Source organism: Stegodyphus dumicola, chromosome 9 (genome assembly GCF_044657685.1).
Source record: "Stegodyphus dumicola isolate Sdum_Otavi_A_Nest chromosome 9, ASM4465768v1".
Taxonomy (NCBI): Eukaryota; Metazoa; Arthropoda; class Arachnida; order Araneae; family Eresidae; genus Stegodyphus; species Stegodyphus dumicola.
This window is the reverse complement of record NC_140776.1, coordinates 151,951,059-151,973,001: the sequence shown is the minus strand read 5'-3', so window position 1 is coordinate 151,973,001 and position 21,943 is coordinate 151,951,059. Positions and strand designations below refer to the sequence as shown.

At 32.4% G+C, this 21,943-nt stretch overlaps 1 protein-coding gene across 2 annotated transcripts in view; it reads left to right on the top strand.

The window, feature by feature from the left end:
- LOC118198764 (nose resistant to fluoxetine protein 6-like) overlaps nt 1-12,651 on the top strand; it is a 73,823-nt gene extending 61,172 nt beyond the window's left edge. The window contains exons 13-14 of one of the 2 annotated variants that reach the window (XR_015043117.1): nt 3,826-3,968; nt 9,634-9,771. Coding sequence is in view for 1 of the 2 variants with exons in the window: in XM_085824247.1 (XP_085680373.1) it covers nt 3,826-3,968; nt 9,634-9,921 (431 nt within the window). In the remaining variant the exon portion in view is untranslated. Of the gene's footprint in view, nt 1-3,825; nt 3,969-9,633 lie in introns of both variants that reach the window. The other variant, XM_085824247.1, reaches the window with a different exon arrangement.
- The last annotated feature ends 9,292 nt before the right edge of the window (nt 12,652-21,943 follow it).

Here is a 21,943-nt window from a genome sequence, read left to right as displayed (position 1 = left end):
GCTTAAGTAACATCGGAAATTTAAGAAATCAGATTCTTATGTGAACTAACAGTTATCTGTTATATAACTGATAATTATTATTTTTAAAGACTATTTCGATATTTTGAGATAAATTTCTTAAATATACGATTAAAGAAAATTTCTCAGCAGGATGCTAAATAAGGTGCATTTTAATTAAATTACGTTCTTGGAATAATAATTTTAATAATTTACTTTGAAATTTGATGAACATGAAAAACAAATGACATATTGCGCCTAATTTGCAAGGTTTTCACGTCAAAGTCTACGTAAAGATCTTCTGAAGAAAATTATTTCAGAAAGGTTTTGTTTTTTCTAATGGTCGGCACTTGCGTAAACGGCATTGTTTACTACTAAGTCTAGAAATGGTGGTCGTTTTATTGTGGAGGCACCTAATAGGCGGCCACCTTTATCTCCTACGAAAAATTTTACAGAGGCTGTTCACACATTTTTAGACGATGTATATTGTATTCACAAAACTAAATTACATAAAATTCTTGTGTTTTAAATGTTCTATTTGACATCCCTTATTTTGAACTATCCTTCGACACCGCAATTTCCAAGATAATAATGCCTTTTGAAGTGGCAGAAGAGATATTCTATCCCATTCCTCGCGAACAGCTTCCCAGAGTCCTGTTAGGGTTTTGGGACAACGTTTGGATAATGCAGTTTTTAAAACTCCGAAAGCACAAACATCCATAGGTGACACATCGGAAGATTTAGTAGGGATATTAGTGAAGGGTATGGCCTTGTTACCATTTTTTTTGTTCCATTTCTTTTAGGAAATTTATAGTGGATTTTGATGTGTGACTGATAACTTTGTCCTGATGGAGTCTCACAGATTGATGGCACTGTGGGTAAAGCGATGGTATTTCATTCAGAAAAATTGGAGATAAATTATGTTCCTGATAGTATTGGGAGTTAATATTGACATTTTTTTGCACTCTCTTTATTTTTAACTTGCCATTATAAGAAAAACCAGCAACAATCATGAATCCCTTAAAAAAACTTTCTTTCGATTCTTTGAACCATGTACTTAAAATTTTTTCTCCCATTTTATGATAATAAATGGCTCTTTTTTTGTTACAATCATTTAAATACACCCATGCTTCATCGATTGTGAGAATTGTTTTCCATTTTTCTTTGGATAAGTGTTTCTCATATAGAATTCTGCAGCGTGTCCTGCGTTGAGCGATATGCTTTGGAAGAAGAAGATGCACATTGCGTTTTTTCGCTTTCTTAAGATTTAAATCAACGTTTATCATTTTGTTTACAGTGGACACCGAGCATTTTAATGATTTTGCAACTGTCCTTTGACTGGGGGGATTTCCTTTTAACATTAAACAACGTACCTTTGCAATAGTCGAAGATGTCCGTTTTTCCCTTGAATACTGGTTTGGAATTTTCGTCCCACTTGAGGCTCCAATTTGACGTTTTTTTCCTTTCTTGTTGATGATACTACCTATCGATGCTTTAGATATCACAAAACCATGACTCTCACATCGTTTTTGGATAACGGAGTATGCATATTTCTCTTCGGAAAGAGCGTAAATGTAGCCTTCGAACCACTGCTTTGTTAAATTCGGCATTTTGAATAAAAACAAAACTTTCAAGCCACACGATATTTTTGACTTTTAAAAACATAGTACAATTTCAATTACTTCTTTTGCAGCAAACGATTTTTTATTACCGCTTACCAAAATCGTCTAAAAAATGTGCGAACAGCCTCTGTAGCTCCATGCCTTCTCCTGGATTCTAACCTGGACTCTTCGGTATCGCAGTCAGGCACCCCTAAAAACCTATACCATCTGGGCGGCTATTTCAGAAAGTTACACAGATATATGTTTAAGAAAATGCTATATTTTTCCTTAATGAAATTTTAGATTATTAATGATATATTTGCGCGTTTCCGAAAAAAAAAAAGGGACAATGTCTTTTATTCTTTTTAAAACTTATAAATTGCCATTTAGAACAGTATTATATTTATGATGACTATTTTAAGTTCTACTTATAGCTGAGCTCAATTTCAAAACTATCCATCCTTCCTTTTGATTCACGTCTCCTCTGTTAACTCAGGCCTAAAGATTATTCCGATTAAAGCAAGTGCAAAAAAGATTTAAATCTAGCAAAGGTTAACTATAACTCCTACCTTATTGCATGAAAAGCCGCCTTGATGTTTGAAGTGAGTTAAGTGGTCGTAGGCCACTTCAACTCCGTTGTCGTTCAGAGTTTGTAAGTGATCCTTTCTATACTCATACCCAGACAGGATAATGGTTAGGTACACTGACTGCCATACCGAAGGACTCGGGACACTGACTGCCATACCGAAGGACCGAAGTTCGAATCCCGGAGAAGGCATGGATGCTTGTAAGCGTACTGTGTCTGTGCGGCAAGTGGGCACTCAGAACACAAGATAAGTCAAAATCTCTCCAGAGACTAGTGATAGAGAAAGATTTTGGGAGACCCTTGGACTGCATCCCGGGGTGGTCTCCCTCAGAGTTCTATTCGAGGCAGAAGCTGAGCAGCTAAGAAGACCCGGTGATATGCAATATGCCTACTTGGATGCTTTGCTCCACCTGGACCTGAAATGAGTAGCTAAGGTTAAATCCAGGTGTCTTGTTTTAAAGAATTGGTTTTGTTATTATTGCATTTCATATCAAGACGTGAAATTATTCCTACGTCTTGATATGAAATGCACTAATAACACTGATTAAGACTAATAACACTGATTAAGACTAATAACACTGAATAACCAATGACACTGAAATGCACTGAGTTATCCAAATGCCGCTCAGATTTTCAAAAATTATCAAAAATCCAGAATGGATATTGAATGCAAATTCTTTCAATGTATGTCACTCCTAAAAGTGTTACAAGAATTATATCACTGAAAAGCAGTTAGCTTTAAAAACCATTTGTATGGTATGAGAATGAATTTTGACTGATTTTATACTTCGCAACACATAAATTTGATTGTGATGCCACCTTTCTCTTACCTTTTGTTGCAGAGTTTTATTCCTGACGTCGATCACTTTGCTCGACATCTGAAGAAAGTAGAAGCTAATTCGTTTTTTATGTTGATTACTTCTATTTTCTCGAAATCTGGTTATCAAGCTGAAAATAGTTGTTATGTTAGGTTCACGAATATTTCGATATGGCTCTCTAAACGCTTTATTAACTTTTCGTAAGACTGCCTTGCAAAGTAATGCTGAATCCTAAAACATTGTTCTGTTGGGAAAACTCCTCCCTAGCTTCCCGCAACAAGTGGTTTTTAAAGCTAACAGCGTAAACTGCAACTGAAATTTCAAGAGATATGTAACTTGCAGCAGTAGAGGTTTTTGTCATTAATATTCATTTTAAAATTTCCACAGTTTTCGAAAGTTTGGTCTTCTCGACATTTAGATCATCCTGTAGTAACTGTCGATAAATAATCAACCGTTTTGTTTTATAAGTTCTTACTTTAAATATAACCCATCAGAAATGGTCGAATGAAGTTCGTTGAAATTTATAATTGAATTTTTGTAAGTGGATTGCAATCTGGGCAATAAGTTGCCGATATTTAGAAAGTAACTCTTAGGGAATTATCATTAGGTGAACTTAGTTTAAAGAATAGTTTAAATACTAGAGTTTTAACTTAATATATAACATTTATTACAATTTAAATACTGAAAATTTATTATTAAATTAATTTTCACATCATTATTATTAAATTGATTTTCACATCATTATTATTAAATTGAGGTTCACATCAAACACTATATAATTTCGTCATTAAATGTTACAATATGTTTTGATTTCTATTTTTAGGAATCGTCAACTACATATTATCTTGGAAAGTTTGGATGCCTCTGGGAAGACTCTCTTTTCTTGTATATCTAATTCATCCATTAGTGCAACAAAGTTTCATAGCAGTTGCTAAATCAACAGAAGTGTTCTCCCATTACAACATGGTAAGTGCGATTCGCTATCTAAATACTGAATACACATTAAAACATATTTTGTTACCTTGTTATTGATCCGGTTCTAACAGTTAAATATTTACTAACTTTTAACCAAGGGGAAATATAATTACTACTAATAAATAATCTTTTTAATCTTGCTTGTTAGGCATTCGCAGAGTTTTTTTCCTAATAATAATCTTGTTAATGGAGGGAAAGTCAATAAGAATATAAATTAATTAGTATGTAGAGTTAATTTAATTCATATGGCCAGTTATTTTATGTTAAGAACTTTTACTCTCACTTCTCTCTTTCTTTTTTCCGCCAAAATGCAAATTAACTCGCGAGTATTTAAGTGAGGGTTTGAGATGGTTTAGATAGAGCATGGTTCGCCTAGTGAAGGCCACGTTGCTATTCTATGATAAGAGTTAATGTCTTCGATCGTGCATTATAATTGTCGATTGTATTTCACATTGGTGAAGCTTTAAGAGCCGATTTCGTGTTTAACTTACTCTACGTAGTCTTAGGCTATAGATTAAGCTTTACTTCGAATTTCTATTTTGAGTTCTTGCCACAAATGCTGGCTGATTTGTAAGTACCAGGTGGGCCTTCTGTTCATGCTACTTAGTTTGAATATAAAGGGTCATTCTCAAGTTTCTGTAATGCTTTTTGAAGACACAGCGATTAGTGACTTAACAGTCTTATTGAGGAATTGATACAGCTCACAATTATTAAAAGGCTTATCCCTTAGAAGTAAAAGAATAAAACTGCTAAAACAAACAGGAAATTAAGTATTTCATTTAAGTATGCATAGAAAGCAATCAGAAACACAAGCAAGATCTAGACTATTTATTTCTTTATTCTAGGAATGCGGGGAAACATACAACAATGCTTTTGACGTTAATTTAGTGATTGACAACGATCGAGTTTAATAATCAAATTTAAGAGTTATACGTATGAACTCTCCCACTTCTCAGATTTTATCACAGTCTCTTAAGCGACTGTAATTTTAACTCTGAAAAGACTGAAATTTTAACTTTGATTTTTATCAGAGTTCAAAGAAGACTGAATAGGATTTTTCTAATTGTATGACATTTTCAAGTTTAATTAAAGTAACCAATTTCTCGAGTATTTTACTATTATGTTCATCAAATTTGATGCCAATACTCATCTTAATTTTTTTTCATTAGTTATAAAGATTGGTCATTATATATGAATCAAAACTTCATGCATATTCGCACAAACGAACATAACTATCAATACATTACGATGATAATTCATTATTAAAATTGGAAAATGCTAGATCCTTACCTTTAAATTTAAAGCTTTGTATGCTTATTTTATCTAATAAATTTTTATTTAAATTATCATTTAGAGTACATTTTAATTCATCGAAAGTTAAGGAACTATTCGGTTTCGAGTGCCGTAAAAAATCGCCAAACTATTGTTGATGCCAATGCTGCCAAAAATAATTGCGGCAAGAAAGGAAGTATAATAGTAAATAGCTATTTAAGATTGATTTTTTAATTTAGATGAAAGGTTAATTTCATATAATACTTTTTTATTATTATAATTTATATAAAAAAAGGCTAAACATGATTGAATGGAAGCATAAGAGTGAATAACTATTTCAGATCATTATTATAATTTATATAAAAATTGCTTAACATAACTGAATGGATGCCTGCATCGCTATTTCGCTACCGACTTACCGCTAAAGTATAATTTCATCTCATTGGTTGTTCAAACGTAATTTTCTATAACGAATGATGCCTTTTCTTTGAAAATATTCTCGGTAAAGGGCAGAATCGCTCACTTATTTGTTTGAAAGCGGATTTTTGTCAATTTTCTTTTACGTTTTAAGTGAAAATAGGTCGATGTGTACATAGATAAAGTCAAGTGTGTGTGTAGTGCCATTTTGTGCAATTCTAGGATTTTTTTTTTAAGTGAAAAATAGGTCGATGTGCACATGGATACCGAGTATGTGCAATTCTTAAAAACGCGTTAAGCAGTGGGTGATTCTGCACTTTACCCAAAATTCTATTGCCGAGTTTTCGTCATGGGCAATTCTCAAATTGTTAAATCCATAGGATATCAAAAAAGGATTTAAAAATTAAACTCGTATTTCAATGGCGTCTTAAGAATATAGAACTATATAAACTTACGCAATCTGAAATCAGCGCGTACGCTAGATTTGGCGCGTTGTTAAATGGGCGCGTTTGCTAGATTTGGCGCTTTTGCGCTTACATTTTCGAACATTTCAAATTTTAGAAGAATTTAAATTTTTTCAAGCTTGCTGAATGTTTCATCCATGGAGATAATCAATTTTTAGAAAATTACCTGTCCCATTAATCAGCATGTCAATCATTTTTTAAAGGGCGACTAGTGTTTTAGGGGACCTAGTAGCCAAATTCTGGGTGCGGAGAATCACCATCCACAACCCTTTTTAGTTCGGTCTCCACTTGTAGAGTCATTAGGACCACTTGTAGAGGCAGAAAGATGAAAAATATGCAACCGCCTTCGCCAGGAATCGAACCACGGACCTCTGGAATACCGGCCCAGTGTGCAGAACAACTACACCACGAAGGACGCTTGGAAAGTGGAAGAAATATCTTATAACTTGAACATAAAATGTACGTCTCGTGCTCACATAATATCACCAATTGTGCCGATGAGGTTTAAAGTAACAGTCGTATCTAAAACTTCAAGTATAGTCAAGACTACACAATTTAACTCTAACACTAAGCTGGTTCAGAACTTTAACCAGAATAGCAATTTAAATAACGGCAGCTATAACGCAAAGCCGAATAGTTACATTCGTATCAGAGCTAGTGAATCCTAATACCTTGGCCCCGAAAGGCATAAACACGCTCTGTCTTACAAAGCAAAACCCTCGTTTTAAAAACTCTATAACTGATTTGAATTCTGGTATGGAAACGTAGAAAAGAAGTTATAATAAAGGTTTATATCCGTTTTGAATTTTTGTTTTCGAAATTGCTGAATTCCTCTGATATACTGAAATTACAATTCGAGTTAATCATTTGTATTTTCATGTAGTTAGTTTCAGTTGGGAATTTTTAGTAATAATTTAATACTTGTACAACGTTTCAACAGTGACGTTTATTGATATCTATATTATATAATTTATTTATGCTATAATTGTATGTATTGCCGTGCGCATTTTGTAAAACTTTCAGTGTTAGTTAATCTCAGAAGTTCACGGTTTTCAAGTCGAAGAGTGTCTTCTAATTATTTTGTTTCCTATTATACGGACTGATCGAAGCGGATGCTTAAAATATGGTCTTTCTTGCTGACATTTCCTAGTTCCAGCATGTGGTTTAGCATAATTTTTGTTTCAGTGCAATACTGAGAAGGGAGAACCCGAAAGTTCATTTTCGTCATGTTATGTTCTTTGATTTTAAAAAATGGAAAAAAATGCTAATCAGATTACTCATAAAATTTGTACTGTATATGGAAAAATATTCTCTTTCTGACGAATCAGTTCGAAGGTAGTTTGAGAAGTTCAAGAGAGGAAATTTCAGCCCGAAAACGATGCCTACTTTGGAAGACCATACAGTTAATACAGTTCAGGAACTATCAAACGGAATAAATATTACAAAACGTACAGAACATCATTATTTGAAGTAGACTTGGTATGTAAGCAACCATGATGTATGAGTACCCCGTATTTTAAATGAGCGGAATATGCTTGCTCGAATTTCGACACGTGATTTTTTGCTGAAAACAGAAGGTCCTATTTTGAAACGGTTCATTATTGGCGAAGAGAAATGGCTATGCAATAATGTTACAAGAAAGAGATCATAAAAGTAAGCCAGAAGGATCTTCTTTAGTAATATCGAGAAGCGGTCTGCGTTTCAAAAATGTAATGCTTTGCGCATGGTGGAACTAGAAAGGAATTGTATACTATGAACTGCTGCTACCAAATCAGGCAATACGTTAGGAAAAATATATTTCTCATATGGAAGTTTTAAAAGCTGACTAATCAGACTAATCTTCGAGGTGTTATCTTCCGTCATGACAATGCTTGACCCCACATTACGATGAATGCCAGACAAAGACTTGTTGAGAATAGCTGGGATGTTTTGTATCGCTTCGTGTTCGGCTATATATTCTCACAGTGTTCTTCTTCTCAGATCACTTCAGAATTTTCTGAACGGCCTTTAGTTCTGTTTTCCAGCTTCTTAAAAGATGGTAAACTGTCATGGAATAAAATGGTGCTTATGTGATTTAGTGAAAGTTTCTTATGTTTTCGTGCTACATCAGTTACATTTTATCATAAAAAATCCCAGAACTTTTCGGATGACTCATAACAGCCATTCACAGTGATCCATACGAGAAATTGTGAAACTGATAATTTGATCTGAGAAATATTGGAAATTTCAGAACTCGAAATCATAGCTTTTTTAAATTTGTAAAATAAATATTTTGTACATGTTTCGTGTACGACATTAAAAATGTGAAATTTCTATGTTCCTCCTTTCACTAAAAGGAAAATTGCCACCAGAAAGGGAGGCGCATAATTTATTTTCATGGAAAAATATATCTGTAACCAAATTTATTAATATGTTAAATAATTACATAACCACACATTTTAATTTGAATAGATATTTTACATGGTTAATTGCTTGTTCCCCCCTGAATTTCAAAGACAAGATATAATAATTGGATCAAGAGAAGCATTTGCTTTTTGACTTTATTGGCCGTATATTTCCGACCTTTCACATTGCAAATTTTCCATTTACATGAGATTTCGTTACATGTTTTGACTATATATAATACATGTAGCTAATTCTCCTTGATTTACTAAAGATGTTTAATTAATGTTCTATGCCTAATTAAGTATTGAGCGAAATGTCATACCATTCAATCACTCCATAAAAATTTTAATATTATGTATTGAACGCTAAAAATATGCTTCGTATGTCGGTGCTTTCTTTCGCAGAAAATCCAGCAGATGTCAAGAGAAATCAATATCGGACTGTAGTTAGTCGCGAAACGACAGTTTGTGCATACTTTGGTACAAGATAAGCTCTTTGCAAACAGATTGTGTGCTAAAAGAAATTGTCACCAACAGGAATCCATCAACTCTGTACTGAAGAAGGTCTGTACTGATCTACGGTCCACACCAAGCACCTCCTCATCTGAAAATGGCAACAGTAGTAGACAACTTACAAACTCAACAGCTGACACAGAAACTGTAAATGGTGTTCTTGATTTTCTGTATGAGATGTTCATCGAGCCGGTAATGTCTAACTATTCAATCCATGTGATTTTTAAGGGATTTTTTAGAGATTAGGTATTTGAAAGGAAGCCTGCAAAAATGCTTGGAAGTCTTTGATGCAGTTTCAGAAGCCGTTGCGACAAATGCAAAGGTTCGCTTGAAACAGCTTTTGAAACAAAATGGTGTACACATTGAACACATTACGTACTAACTGACATTCCATGCTCAGAAAGTTAAACGTTTATTCATAGTGTTTCAATCGAAAATCATCGGTTTGTGCTTCAATCGAAAAGAAATGAGTAATACACAAAACAAAGGTTTATGACATAAAGTGCACTGATCTGTATTAAAATTTTTTAAAAAAAATTGAATACCTACAAATGTATTTGTGCTTAAAAAATTAAATTAATTGTTTCAATTGTTTTTTCTTTGCAGATAAATGAATTCTTTGCTCATCTTTGTATTTCCTACCTGTTAGCTTTTCTGTGTGCTATGTTTGTTGAATACCCTATAGTAGCCTTGGAAAAGATAATCTTCTCAGAAAGACTCAAGAAACTGGAGAATGCGCCCCTGAATGAGAACACTGTTTTTAGCAATAATGCGAAAGACATTTTTAATAATCAAATTTTTACTATCACGGGTTCAAAATTAGCTGAAACTAAACTCCAAAATGCAGTTATTGTTAAAAGCTTTACTGCAACAGAGCAGATGTGGAAAAATTGAAACTTCAGAAATTTCCATTTTTAATATTAACTTTGGAAATGTATAACTCATGTAATCTTGTTTTTGGGGAGATTACCTTGAAAGTAATTTCAGGAGGTAATAATTATCTTGGGAAATAAAAGCAATTTTTAGGTGCAACAGGGTAATTCAAAAGGTTAACGCTGTGTGAAAATATGATATGTTTTGAGATAATACAGTGTGAAATGTAAATTTTTCTAAGAGAAGAGAAGAAGATTAGAGGAAGCATATCATAAACACATATGGCCTTCTAGTGGAAAGTTATGGTTTAACAAATCTAAAACTCAAAACAGCGTAACATGTATGTATACTCAAGCAATACATACAATGTTAATTATAATGGAAAAATTAATTCGGATTGGCATTTTAATATAAGTCATTATAGTATTCAGTAGTTAGGGAAAAGCATACTTTTCAGTTTTATTACGGTAGCCATTTTTTTCTCTAAATCAACAACCGAAGTTTAAAATCCTAATTTCATTCGACTCCGCACTGACTGAATAAATTACGTGGCCGTTCGAGATTATAAATCATTACAGAAATTTCGTAGTCAATCGTCTTTCACATATTTCCCATACTCATTTTTAATTTATTTATTATTGATTTTATTTATGTGTTCAATATACGCGCAACAACCTGTTCGTTGAATGTGTTTGTCGTCTGATTCTTGTACATTTGTAATCCATTCTACGGTAGAAAAACTGGTCGCTTTAGTGTATATTGCAGCGTAACACTATATATTCTAAATACGTAGTATACCTGTTCGTAAGTAATATTAAAATCAGTAAATGATCTTAAAATGTTGAATATTTTTTCCCAAACTATATTGTATGAGGTAGTAGATAAGACATTTGCTGCATTTAAAAAAAAGCTTCAGTCCCAAATCAGAACAATCATATTAGAACCAAAGAGAAAAAATGTAATAACTGTTACTTTAACTATGTCCAATTAAGAGCAACGTAGGAAAATATCATTACCAAAAAAATTTTTTTAATTAAAATTAATTCTTTCTTTATTCAAATCTAATAATTAGTACGGAACTAAAAAGTTAGCTTTTAAGCGATTGCTTCAGAAGAACATTTAGAAAACCTTCAAACAAAATTAAAGGAAATTCTGCGAATAGAGAGGAGCTATTATAAAATTCTTCTTGTGTTCAATATAATTTAATTAGAAATTACTAGATTTCCATAAGCAGTAATTCAACGTTTTACGAAATGTTACTGAGAATGTACTAAAGAATGCGAATTCCATTACGGACATCAAAAGAGGGGGGAAAATAATAAGTGTAATTTTTATTGATTTTGTTTTTCTTTTGTTTACTTAATCAATTACGTCAAAGTATATTTTACTATTTGGAAATATACTACTTGTAAAGTCATAAGATATACTATTTTGAAATAATCTTGGTACTTTTTTTTTTTTTTTTTTTTTTTTTTATGGAAAGAAACAGATTGTACAATAATATTATGCACTCTGAATCTCAGGCTGAGCTGCCGAAACAAGCATTGATAATTATGTACAAAATGAAGTAAAGCAAATTAAGAGTGACTACATTTAATAATTCAACAAATTTCACAAACGCAATTAACAAAACTATTATTCAATTACTAGTGATTTTTATTTGAAATTCTTTATAAAATTGTAACTTGTTTGAATGCCTGAATTTCATTTCTTATTAAATTTTATTATTTAATATTTTCCAGTTATTTCCGGAACAATTTACTATTTTAAAATTCAGCTATCAGTAACAAAATTTAAATTTATGGGTTTTTTACATGTCCTTTACATTAAAAAATAAATGCAATTATAATAATGGTTTGCCATTTAACTGTTGTTTTCTCTGTTAGAACTAATTACAATTTACATAAATTAAGGAACTGAAAGTTCCAAAATTTTGAAGAAAAGTTATCTTTTCTTCTCTTTACGTCTTCTACTTTTATTAAACTTTTAATCGTTATTCTCACAAAACATCCTGCTTGGAACTAATATTAACTGCTTGCTTTTCTTTCTCTTTAAGCATATATAGGTTCCAAGCGGAAAAAAAAACTGATTTAAATTGAATATAATTATTTTTATCCAAAAAAAAATAGAAGTTATAGCACATAAGAGCATTTTCTCAGTTACTGTGAATTGCTTTTATATTAATAAAATTTCTCATTATATTAAGTAGGATTTAAGTAGCAATAAAGCACATTCATTTTAAAAAAGAAAAGCAATTGCAAATATTTAATAGATAATTTTTTATAATTAAACAAAATAAAAAGATGAGTCATAGTTTTGTTATTATGAGAAACAATTATATGTAATACAGTATAACTAGACTAAATATTCTATATTAATTGCATTTTGACAACTTTAATGCGATCATAATGAACAATATTGATAAAATCTTTGTTAAATTTACTGCGTTTTTGAAAGCATGTTATAAGTGAGCAATTCAGTTCATAGTATCCATCACAAACTGCACTCATTTACTCATTTGTTTGTTTCGCAACATGAATTGTAAAATAGTTCACATTCTAAACTTTTCTCCGGAATTATCAAAACTACTGCATTTTGCTCCTGGTTATTATGCATTATTACTCCTGGTTATTATGCATTAATTGAACCCAATGTTATCAAAAACTGTTTATGTAAGCACTGAGTCAATTTCAGTGCAAATTCTTGTCTACATTTGTGTTCTTTGGCGAATAAAAACGCTTTTCTGTTTGACTGGCTTCCATTCTTTTAGTTAGTTGACTTCTAAAAAACAGTGTCAAATTGAGCTTATAATTAAAATATTTTTCTTAGTTCTCCTCCCCCATTCCTTAAGGAAAGTTTTAAACTAAACTTTTAATGAGATTTTAAAGAGACCTTGAGGAAATTCCTAACACTGTGAGAAAATAATAAAATGCCGCGTTATTAATGACATGAGATGCATTCCGCAAGAGAAGAGGAAGAAGGATCTTCTTTCTTTACATTATTTATACATAAGTCACGTAATCTTTGAAGTCAATAAAATACATTGCATCCAAGTTAAATCAACAAAAATGAAAGATTTAAGCTTTGATTAACACCATTGCGCATAAAGGCAAGAAATTTGTTTATGCATGAAAGAAATAAAGTATTATAGACAAAGATCAAAACATCATTTAATTTTCGTTAATTATATTGTAGGGATTTATATTTATTTTAACTAATATTTTAAAGTTTTATTTGAAACTTTCTTATAAGTCTTCATTTCCCTAATTGTCATTTTCACTACTGAAACTAATAAAAACATATCTAAGAAACAGTATGACACAAGATCAGTTGTCAAACCTTTCACTATTGAGCGTTGAAGCTGAGATGGTTGAGAAAATGGACGTCCAAGTATTGATAAATAATGTTGCGGAAATGAAGGTTAGGAGACGCAAATTTTAAAAGAAGGATTTTTTTCCTTATGATGAATTTTGGCCACCAATGTTATTACACTTATTGAGGGAGGAAAAAATTAGAGAAGAAGAGCAATACGGACTGAGAAAAATTAAAAGGAAACAGTAAAAAACTTTAGCATTCATATTTTTTATAAAAACCTGTATTCAAGTAGTTTAGTGTAACAAAAAGGTTTTTAAAAAAGACAGAAAAAAAAAAACTTTACCATGCATATTTTCTACAAAAATTGTATGGTAAATTTTTTTCTGTCTTTTCTACACAAATTGTATGTTCAAATAGTTTTCTTTATGAAGTTTATGATAAATATGTTTTATATTTAACAAATGTATCATTTACAATATAAAAGTTCTTATTTATTACTTGTATATTATTGCATAAATCATGTTCGTAAGCTGAGTAAATCACAGAGTACTATACATTAATGTAATAGCTTTTTTGTACGTTTATCAATTATCTTGTCTGTCAGTTTATAATATAACTAATTATTTATAAGTTTGTAATGTTGCGCGCTTCCAACCTGCACGCAACAATAGTGGTGACTGCTGAGAACTGGAAAGTAGACAAAGTCTTGAGAAGGGTTTAAATCCCTTTTTATTCAACTTTAGAAATTACAAATGCGTGCTCTTGACGCTCACAAACTACGCCGACCCGGCGGTAAAATAAGAATAAAAAACTAAAAAAAAAAAAAAAAAAGAATAGTAACAAGTGACTAACTACGAGGCTCTCTAAACGTAACTAAACTCACGGCGTTCTAAAATATCGCTGATAATTCAGCAAACTTCTGAATATTACGTTGAACGATTTAACAATCTACCGAGGCAAGCACACAGGCCGAAACGCGTGGTTCTTCAATTTCTAACTAGCCACCTCCACGCTCGTGAAGCAAAAAAGCACACTTTCGAACTCGTTTCCCTTCTATTTAACTCAGATTACTTCCGCTGACAATTCGAACCCTTGCGCGTTCTACCAAAATTTACATACTCTAGCATTGGCAATTCCAGGGGAAAGTAAGGCTTAACAGGAAAGATAGTTTAAACTTAAAATAAATGTTAGTAAAAATAAATATAAACCCTACAAGTTTGCTAACTTAAGCAAAGAAACTTAGATAGGCGCAAATTTTATATAAAATTTTAAAACATTAGTAAGTAAAACTTCTTGGATTTTATATAAAAATCTCCACAAATCTAGGCTTTCTTCCTTTTCTTAATGCTATACGTCGACATGTTCCTTTTTTTATATAGACTTATTCATTTATTATCAGTATGCATCTCAGTGAAAGGAGAGAAAAATCTGCCTCTCGTACTCACATAAAAAGTCTTAAGTAACTGAATTAAAATCATCTAACGTCAAATACCCAGACTAAAGCAAATTTTCATTTCGCCAGTTGGTCAAGGGAAATTATTTTCCTTTTTATTCTTTCTTCATGTTACGTACCTTTCAACTGGCTCCCTAAAAACGTGATTTTATTTTTTAACAATTAATCCAGATGGGATAAAAAATCATCATGAAAACATTGGCACCTTGATTGGAATCCTTGATTTTATTTATTTTTTTAACTTTTAGCAGTTTTTTTTAAATTTAAACCTTTTTTTATTTTTTATTTTTAAGCACACTAAATTTATTGGGAAAGGGGCCCAGGAAAATTTTTTGCATAGGGGCCCAAGAATTCTAGTTACGCCACTGATAGAGATGTTTTTCCAAACTTGAGAGTCGCCCTACAAATGCTTCTTACTATTTCAGTATCAATTGCCACCTGTGAAGGTTCGTTCAGCAAATTAAAATTAATTTTGGCGTACCTACGATCAACGATGGGACAAGATCGCCTAAGTGATCTAGCATTTTTAAGTGTAGAAAGAGAAAAATTTGAAATGATCGACTTTGATGAAGTAATTGACAAATTTGCTTCATCCAAGGCATGAAAAATATATACATAGTAATTAATTGTATTCAGTTATTATTATTAAGTATAGCGACCTTATATATATTAACTTTTAAATTGTTTGAAGCTTGTACGTTTTTTTTTTTTTTAAATTAAAATAAGTATGTATAAAACGTCTTTAACTTATTCTAGATGACCGCATGTCCGATTTTTCTACTGACAGACAGATTTCCGAATCCAATTCCAGTCTTGGTTCTTTTAACAAAATTCTTTTGTTTAAAATTTAAAGTCTAACCTGAGGCTGTGTCCCTATACATCTCTGAAAACAGTACACGAGTACTTGCAGTGACTATTCGTAATATATTATAGAATATTTTAAGCTAGGTACTTATACTCTTTTATTTTTGTCTTATATTCTTATTACGAGTATATTCTATATATTACATTACTATATGTTTTTCGGGGGGCGCCAGAAAGGTATCGTGCCCCGGGCGCCAGTTATGCCAGCTACTCCACTGCGGGCGTGAACGAATGCAAAGTTTCTATTTGGAAGGAAATAGTTAAAAGCCGAGTTTCGGTAGGAGAAAGGGAAAGATTACGAAGATCAATTCACATTAAATCAGTTTCTCAACCCAAATGATGTTAACATCGAAAACCATGTAAAAGATTACATTGCTACTAATAGTCGCAGCGTAGAAAATCTCATTACCCCCAGACAAGTAAAAGATTGTCTTGATGTTTTGAACCCAAAGAAATCGGCCGGTTATGACGGGATTGGTAACAAAGCCATCAGGAACCTGAACAGGAAAGGGATATTTCTCATTACAAAAATTTTTAACGCCTGCTTAAATTTAAACTGCTTCCTTCGTGTCTGGAAACACGCTACAATTATAGTCATAAGAAAACCTGGAAAAATTGGATCAACTAGGAGCGGTCATAGACAAATCAGCTCGCTCCCAGCTCTTGCTAAATTATTTGAACGTATTACTGTAAATCGAGTTAATAACTTCATTGAAAGTCACAACTTGCTAAAGGATTATCAGTTTGGTTTCAGACCGGGTCATTCTACAGTTCACAAAATCACAAGAATTACAGAAATTATTGGACAACATCTAAATAAGAAAGAGATTGGTGCTGCCCTATTTTTGGCCATCGAGAAGGCTTTAGACAAGGTTTGGCATGCTGGCCTCCTTGTCAAAATGAGGAATTATGTATTTGCCCGGACCTTATTACCACAATATCCAGCTACCTGGATAGTAGAACCTTTCAGGTCAAAATTAAAGATACTTTATCCAGCAAGAAAATTATTTAGGCCGGTCTTCAGCAAGGAAGTTTACTTTCGCCAATATTATTTTGTCTTTGCATTAACTATATGCCACATATCCCAGATATTACTTTTGCGTGCTATGCGGATGACACCGCGATCATGTGCAGTTCTATCAGCCCCATCAAGAGCAAGAGATAAGCTTCAAAAAGCCGTTAATATCCTTACCAAGTGGTTTTTCGCTTGGAAGATCAAAACCAATGCAACTAATTCCCAAGTCATATTTTTTAGATACAACCTCAAAGGAATGAACAACATAACACTAGATGGCGTCACAGTACCCAAAGTAAAAGGTAATAAGTAATTTCTCCTCTTGAATATCCTGCAAGTTGTGAAGATCAGATGCGCTGTAGCGACAACCGTTCATTCATTGGCAGCCAAAATGTAAAATTTTACATCTTCCGTCGAAACCTGTATGCATATCAATCTGTGTCCAGTTTGCTTTATATCTTCTCGGTGAGTCGTGGTGCGTCGTTTTTTGCCTAATAGTATATAATGGAACAAGGATGGTCGTCAAACAGCCATCGCATAACATCGAATAACAAGCCGAACTTATGATTGGAAACAATGAAGAACACACAGTATATATCCACAGAATACCACTGATATCTACTGAACTGTCATTCCAATTTAAAAGACTGCAATTTCCAATTACATTAGCTTATAGTTTTACAATTAACAAAGCACAAGGACAAACTTTGAAACAGTGCGGCATCACTCTCAAAGACTCGTGTTTTTCTCACGGTTAGCTATACGTAGCTTGTTCTCGAAGAAGAAATTCGAAACATTTGTACATATTTTTTACATATATAACCCGGATAACAAAATGAAAAATACTGTGTATAAACAAGTACTGTAAATAGTTAGAATATGTTTTCAATAAAATAATTGTACCTCTTATATTTTAAAGTTTATCCTTTTATTCCATCTAGCACACAGTATCATATAAAATCCCTGAACGAAGCCGTGTACCCCAACTAGTATTTTCTATAAACACTAAAATTCACTTTTAGTACAAATATTTGCTATGCTGTTTTAAACACTGATCTGTGTCTCTTGAAATATCCTGCACAATGGCAGTTTACCTAGGTATCTGTGCCTTAGCAGACCAAATGCCATTTATTCGTTACAAACTCCTTTAAATTTAAAACTTTTCTTTAGTCCGGTCACAGATTTATTCCAGACAATGTAACATTATTTTTGTTATATATTATTGTTGTAATACACAATTTGTGTTATTCTTATTATAATCTCGCACATAATTAAAATATTTTTATTTTTATTGCCCGAAGACTACGTATTGAACGTATTGTGCTGGCAAAAAATTTCGGGTATCATATTAACAGAAATATCCATTTTTTATCGTTCCCGAAACCATTTGGATGATTTTTCTTGCATATAGTCTGAAATTTGTCTGTACATACAGACAGAGTAAAGGACTGGTTTTTCCGAAACGGATCGTAAAATGGATTTTAAGTGGATTCAATTTTTTTTTTTTTTTTTTTTTTTTGTGACATTTGTAGGAAAGTACGTATGCATCTTTCGTAGATTAAAAACGATTAGCCGCAGAACGTTGATATTTTCTATATTGTACTTCTATCTAGATGGTGTAGCTCCTTTTTTATTGCAACCGGTGTCTCCAAACGTATATATATATATATATATGTAATATTACTAAGTGCGCAATCAATGAATCCGGTACTTCTGGCCGGATAAGACAGGAATAAGACGTTGACAAAACTAATTTCGGCGAATCACCATCTTTGTTTTTAGGTAGATCAAATTTATTTCTTTGGCAGACAAATTACTTTTCGATCATTGTTGAGTACAAATAATTTTATATACACATATAAAAAGCTACAACGTCATTTCAGGCATGGAAGCACAAGCGACGCGAAGTTGTTTACATGGCAGAAGTCAGGAAAAAAAAAAAAAGCTCAGTGCTCGTGACTCAGCACTTATACTTCGTAGATACAGAGAGTATTCCAAGCTATGATTGGTCAGCATTAGTTTGCATTAGTTTCAGTTACCTTTTTTTCAAGCAGTGTTACGTAATTTGGAATGATTTCGAATTTGGAAGAACAGATGAATATAGGGGCAGAGCACCAACTTTAGAATGTTTATTGAGGTCGTCAGTTACTTTTTAAAGCAGCATCGTATTTTGTTATATCTTACATATATATAACCACACCCTTATATCGCTTTAAATTGTTTACTCAGGCTTTATTATGGCATTCGTTGATTGAAGTCCTATACTTCCAGTCACAGAAGTAGATGTATTTAAATGACGAAAATATTCATGTTTTCATAAATATTAAATTAAAAAAAAGTATTTTTGTCAAATAAGGAAATCTAACTTTTAATGCTATCTGCTGTAGCTTATAATTATTTGACATGTATATTTTACTCGTTACGGTAAAAAACAAAAAAATTATAAAAAGTTTGATTCCCATATGACAAAATTTGATCAGAATATTTAATTTCAAAATTTGTGGTTTTTGCTACTATTTTCATCACTTTGATATCACTTCACTTCAGAGATCAGTTAAAGTTAGAATAATTGAGGAAATAAAATTAAATGAAGTCCAGCAAAAAATTTTCATAATTTAATAGGCAGCACAAGTAAGTTATGTGTTGTGCACGCCAGATTTTTTCAGCAAGTCAATTTGCATTTAAAATTAGGTGAAAATTCCAGTTTAATTCAAGTTGATGTTTCTACACATTTGTATTATTTAACTGTAGAAATTACGATCACGAAGTTTAAACACTATCTAAATATTGTATATTCTGATTCCCTAATAGGTATATGGTTTTCGAAACTAAGCGTGAATAACTGGTTATTTAAACGTTATTCTTTAAATCAAGCGAGTTCTTTCAAAACTATTACTCATCAAACACGAAAATGAATACAGATTTTTGTCTCTTCTGTTAATATGTAAAGTATCTCTTCCGCCTTTACCGTGTGCCTTCTTAGTGTAATTGGAAAGCACGTTTATCTAGCATTCGGAATATCTGGAATTCGAATTTTGGCGAGAGTACAGCTCATTTAGCACTTTCCCTGACATATAAAATTCTAAATGGCTATATAAGACGCCTCAAATTAAAATGTGTCGGCAGAATTTTGCTTCTGGATCCAGAGTAGCTCTAAACAGAGAAGCATGTAAGACATATTTTGCTTCTTCACCGCTTGCCTTCGGAATGTAAGTGAAAGCACATTCTTCTAGTAGTCAAAAGGTTATGTTTCCTGTTTCAATAAACCTAATGGTTATACAAATAATATGAAACAATAACGTATAAGTTGGCGTCTGAGTTTCAAAAAAGAAGTAATATTTGAAATCACATTGAATTAAATCATGTGTTTGACACGAATCAGCAAAGCCATAAGTTCTATGCTTATTTTATTTCCATTACATATACCAAAGTGATAAAATTAATAACATTAGTATACTTTTAAACGAAAAATGTAAGTTAATTTATAAAAACTGCATGGAGAAACTTAACAAATTTGATTAAACAGACAAGTTATCTATACGGTTTGTTTCTAGACATAAACTGAATATTATCTTGAAACAGCACAATGGAAGATTTTTCAACCATTGCTGGCTATTACATAAGTAGTTTCTTATGAGTTTATTTCGTATGCATTTTATAACTCGTTTTATTGTTGTGGTGGAACCATATCGGGAGCGAAACTTTTGAATGGTGCCGAGAAATATATAACATTACGCTTTCCAGATGTAGGATTGGCTTTAGTGCTTTCTCTGGCTTTTGATCCACATAATTCGTTAAGCAAAAAATTAAGAAAATACCATATAGTATCACTTTATATCTGATAGTCTTAATACTTTGCGAAATTGTATTTTTAATTTTTAAGTTTTCTTACTTGAACAACAGCTGAACATCATTACGTACATTTCAGTAAGACCATGAAGTTACTCCCCATCTTCTTTCAGTGATATTTGAATTCTGACGTGAAATGGACAAAGAGTTGATACATTTCTGTGTGTCGAATGTTTTGAAATGATCACATAAGCTCCACTCGGCAGCTCTTCAGTCAAAACCGTTTCCACATTCTTTTCTATCATAAGCAAACCTACCCGATTTTCAAATGACAATCACTACGACACCTTCAATAATGATCAAACATAGGAACAAGAGGTGCAAAGTGTTCTAATTTACAAAAGCCTGTACCGCCAGAACAAGGCGTATAAGGGAAGCACACATTCGCAATATTTTCAGTCTCGTACTGAGAAATGGAAAGTATGAGGAGGTTTAAAAAGTTCTTGTATAAAATGTAACCGTGGCTCCCAGACTGCTCTGGATAGACTAACAAGTGGCCACCTTAAATGTCTTTCCTTTGATAGTGGCAGAAAAATCCACCCCGCTTGTAACAAATGCTGTGACCATCCAGATTCACCGGATCACATACTGGGTTGCATCGGACTTTATAAGAGGGACTTAGACTTTCTAAGGGGTAACATCCGATCCCCTCACTGTCCACTTATAGACAGATATGGTGTTAAAGACCCCAACTATCATGAAACGTATAGTCATAATAATTATAATTTATACTCATTTTCACATCAGTTTAACTAATGATGAGGGCAGACAATAATTAATATAACAATAAACTTAGTTTAAGCTTCTTGTGAATTACTCAGAGTTATCTCCTTAGCATACGTACAACTGATAAAATGGCTACCTCACCGTAAGAAGATTTCTCTTACACTCTGTTCAGTTTTTGTTTTTTGAGGTGGCATCAATGTTTCTTTAATACTATTATTACAGCATTTTCAATTTACCTTTAACTAAGGTATGTAGTTATTTTGGCCGAAACTTAGTTAATCGGAAAAATCAGACATTTTAAAGTTTTTTTTTTCTAATGATCAAATACACTAGTTTCCAAAAATTAAGAAAAATCATAAAAATAGCGGTAACTCGTTCAAAAATAAACCAATCCGTATTGAATTTAAATACGTTTCCAAATAAGAGTTGCTGAGTAAAACTGTAGTATGCAAATTAGTGGCGCTGCAATCAGAATACTTTTCGAAAGCAAGCCTGCAAATTTCGTTGTGATATTGAGACAGTAAATTCGTCAAAATGATCTTCATTTGCTCGAAGGACTACGTTGGACATCTACTGCGAGACTAAAGACGGAACAAAGTAAGACAGACGTGACCAGATGGCTAAAGAGTTCTTCTGTGGTTTATAGACTTTGGCAACAATTAGTAACCCTAGATCAAGCATCCAGGAGAATAACCTATATTTGTTGTTATGGACACCGAAGTAATAGAACCTCAACTCCTACTTAACTTAGGTGCCCACCAGCGGCCGAGCGGTAAAGACGCTGAACGCTGGTAGTTCGGTCCGAGGTTCGAATCCTGCGA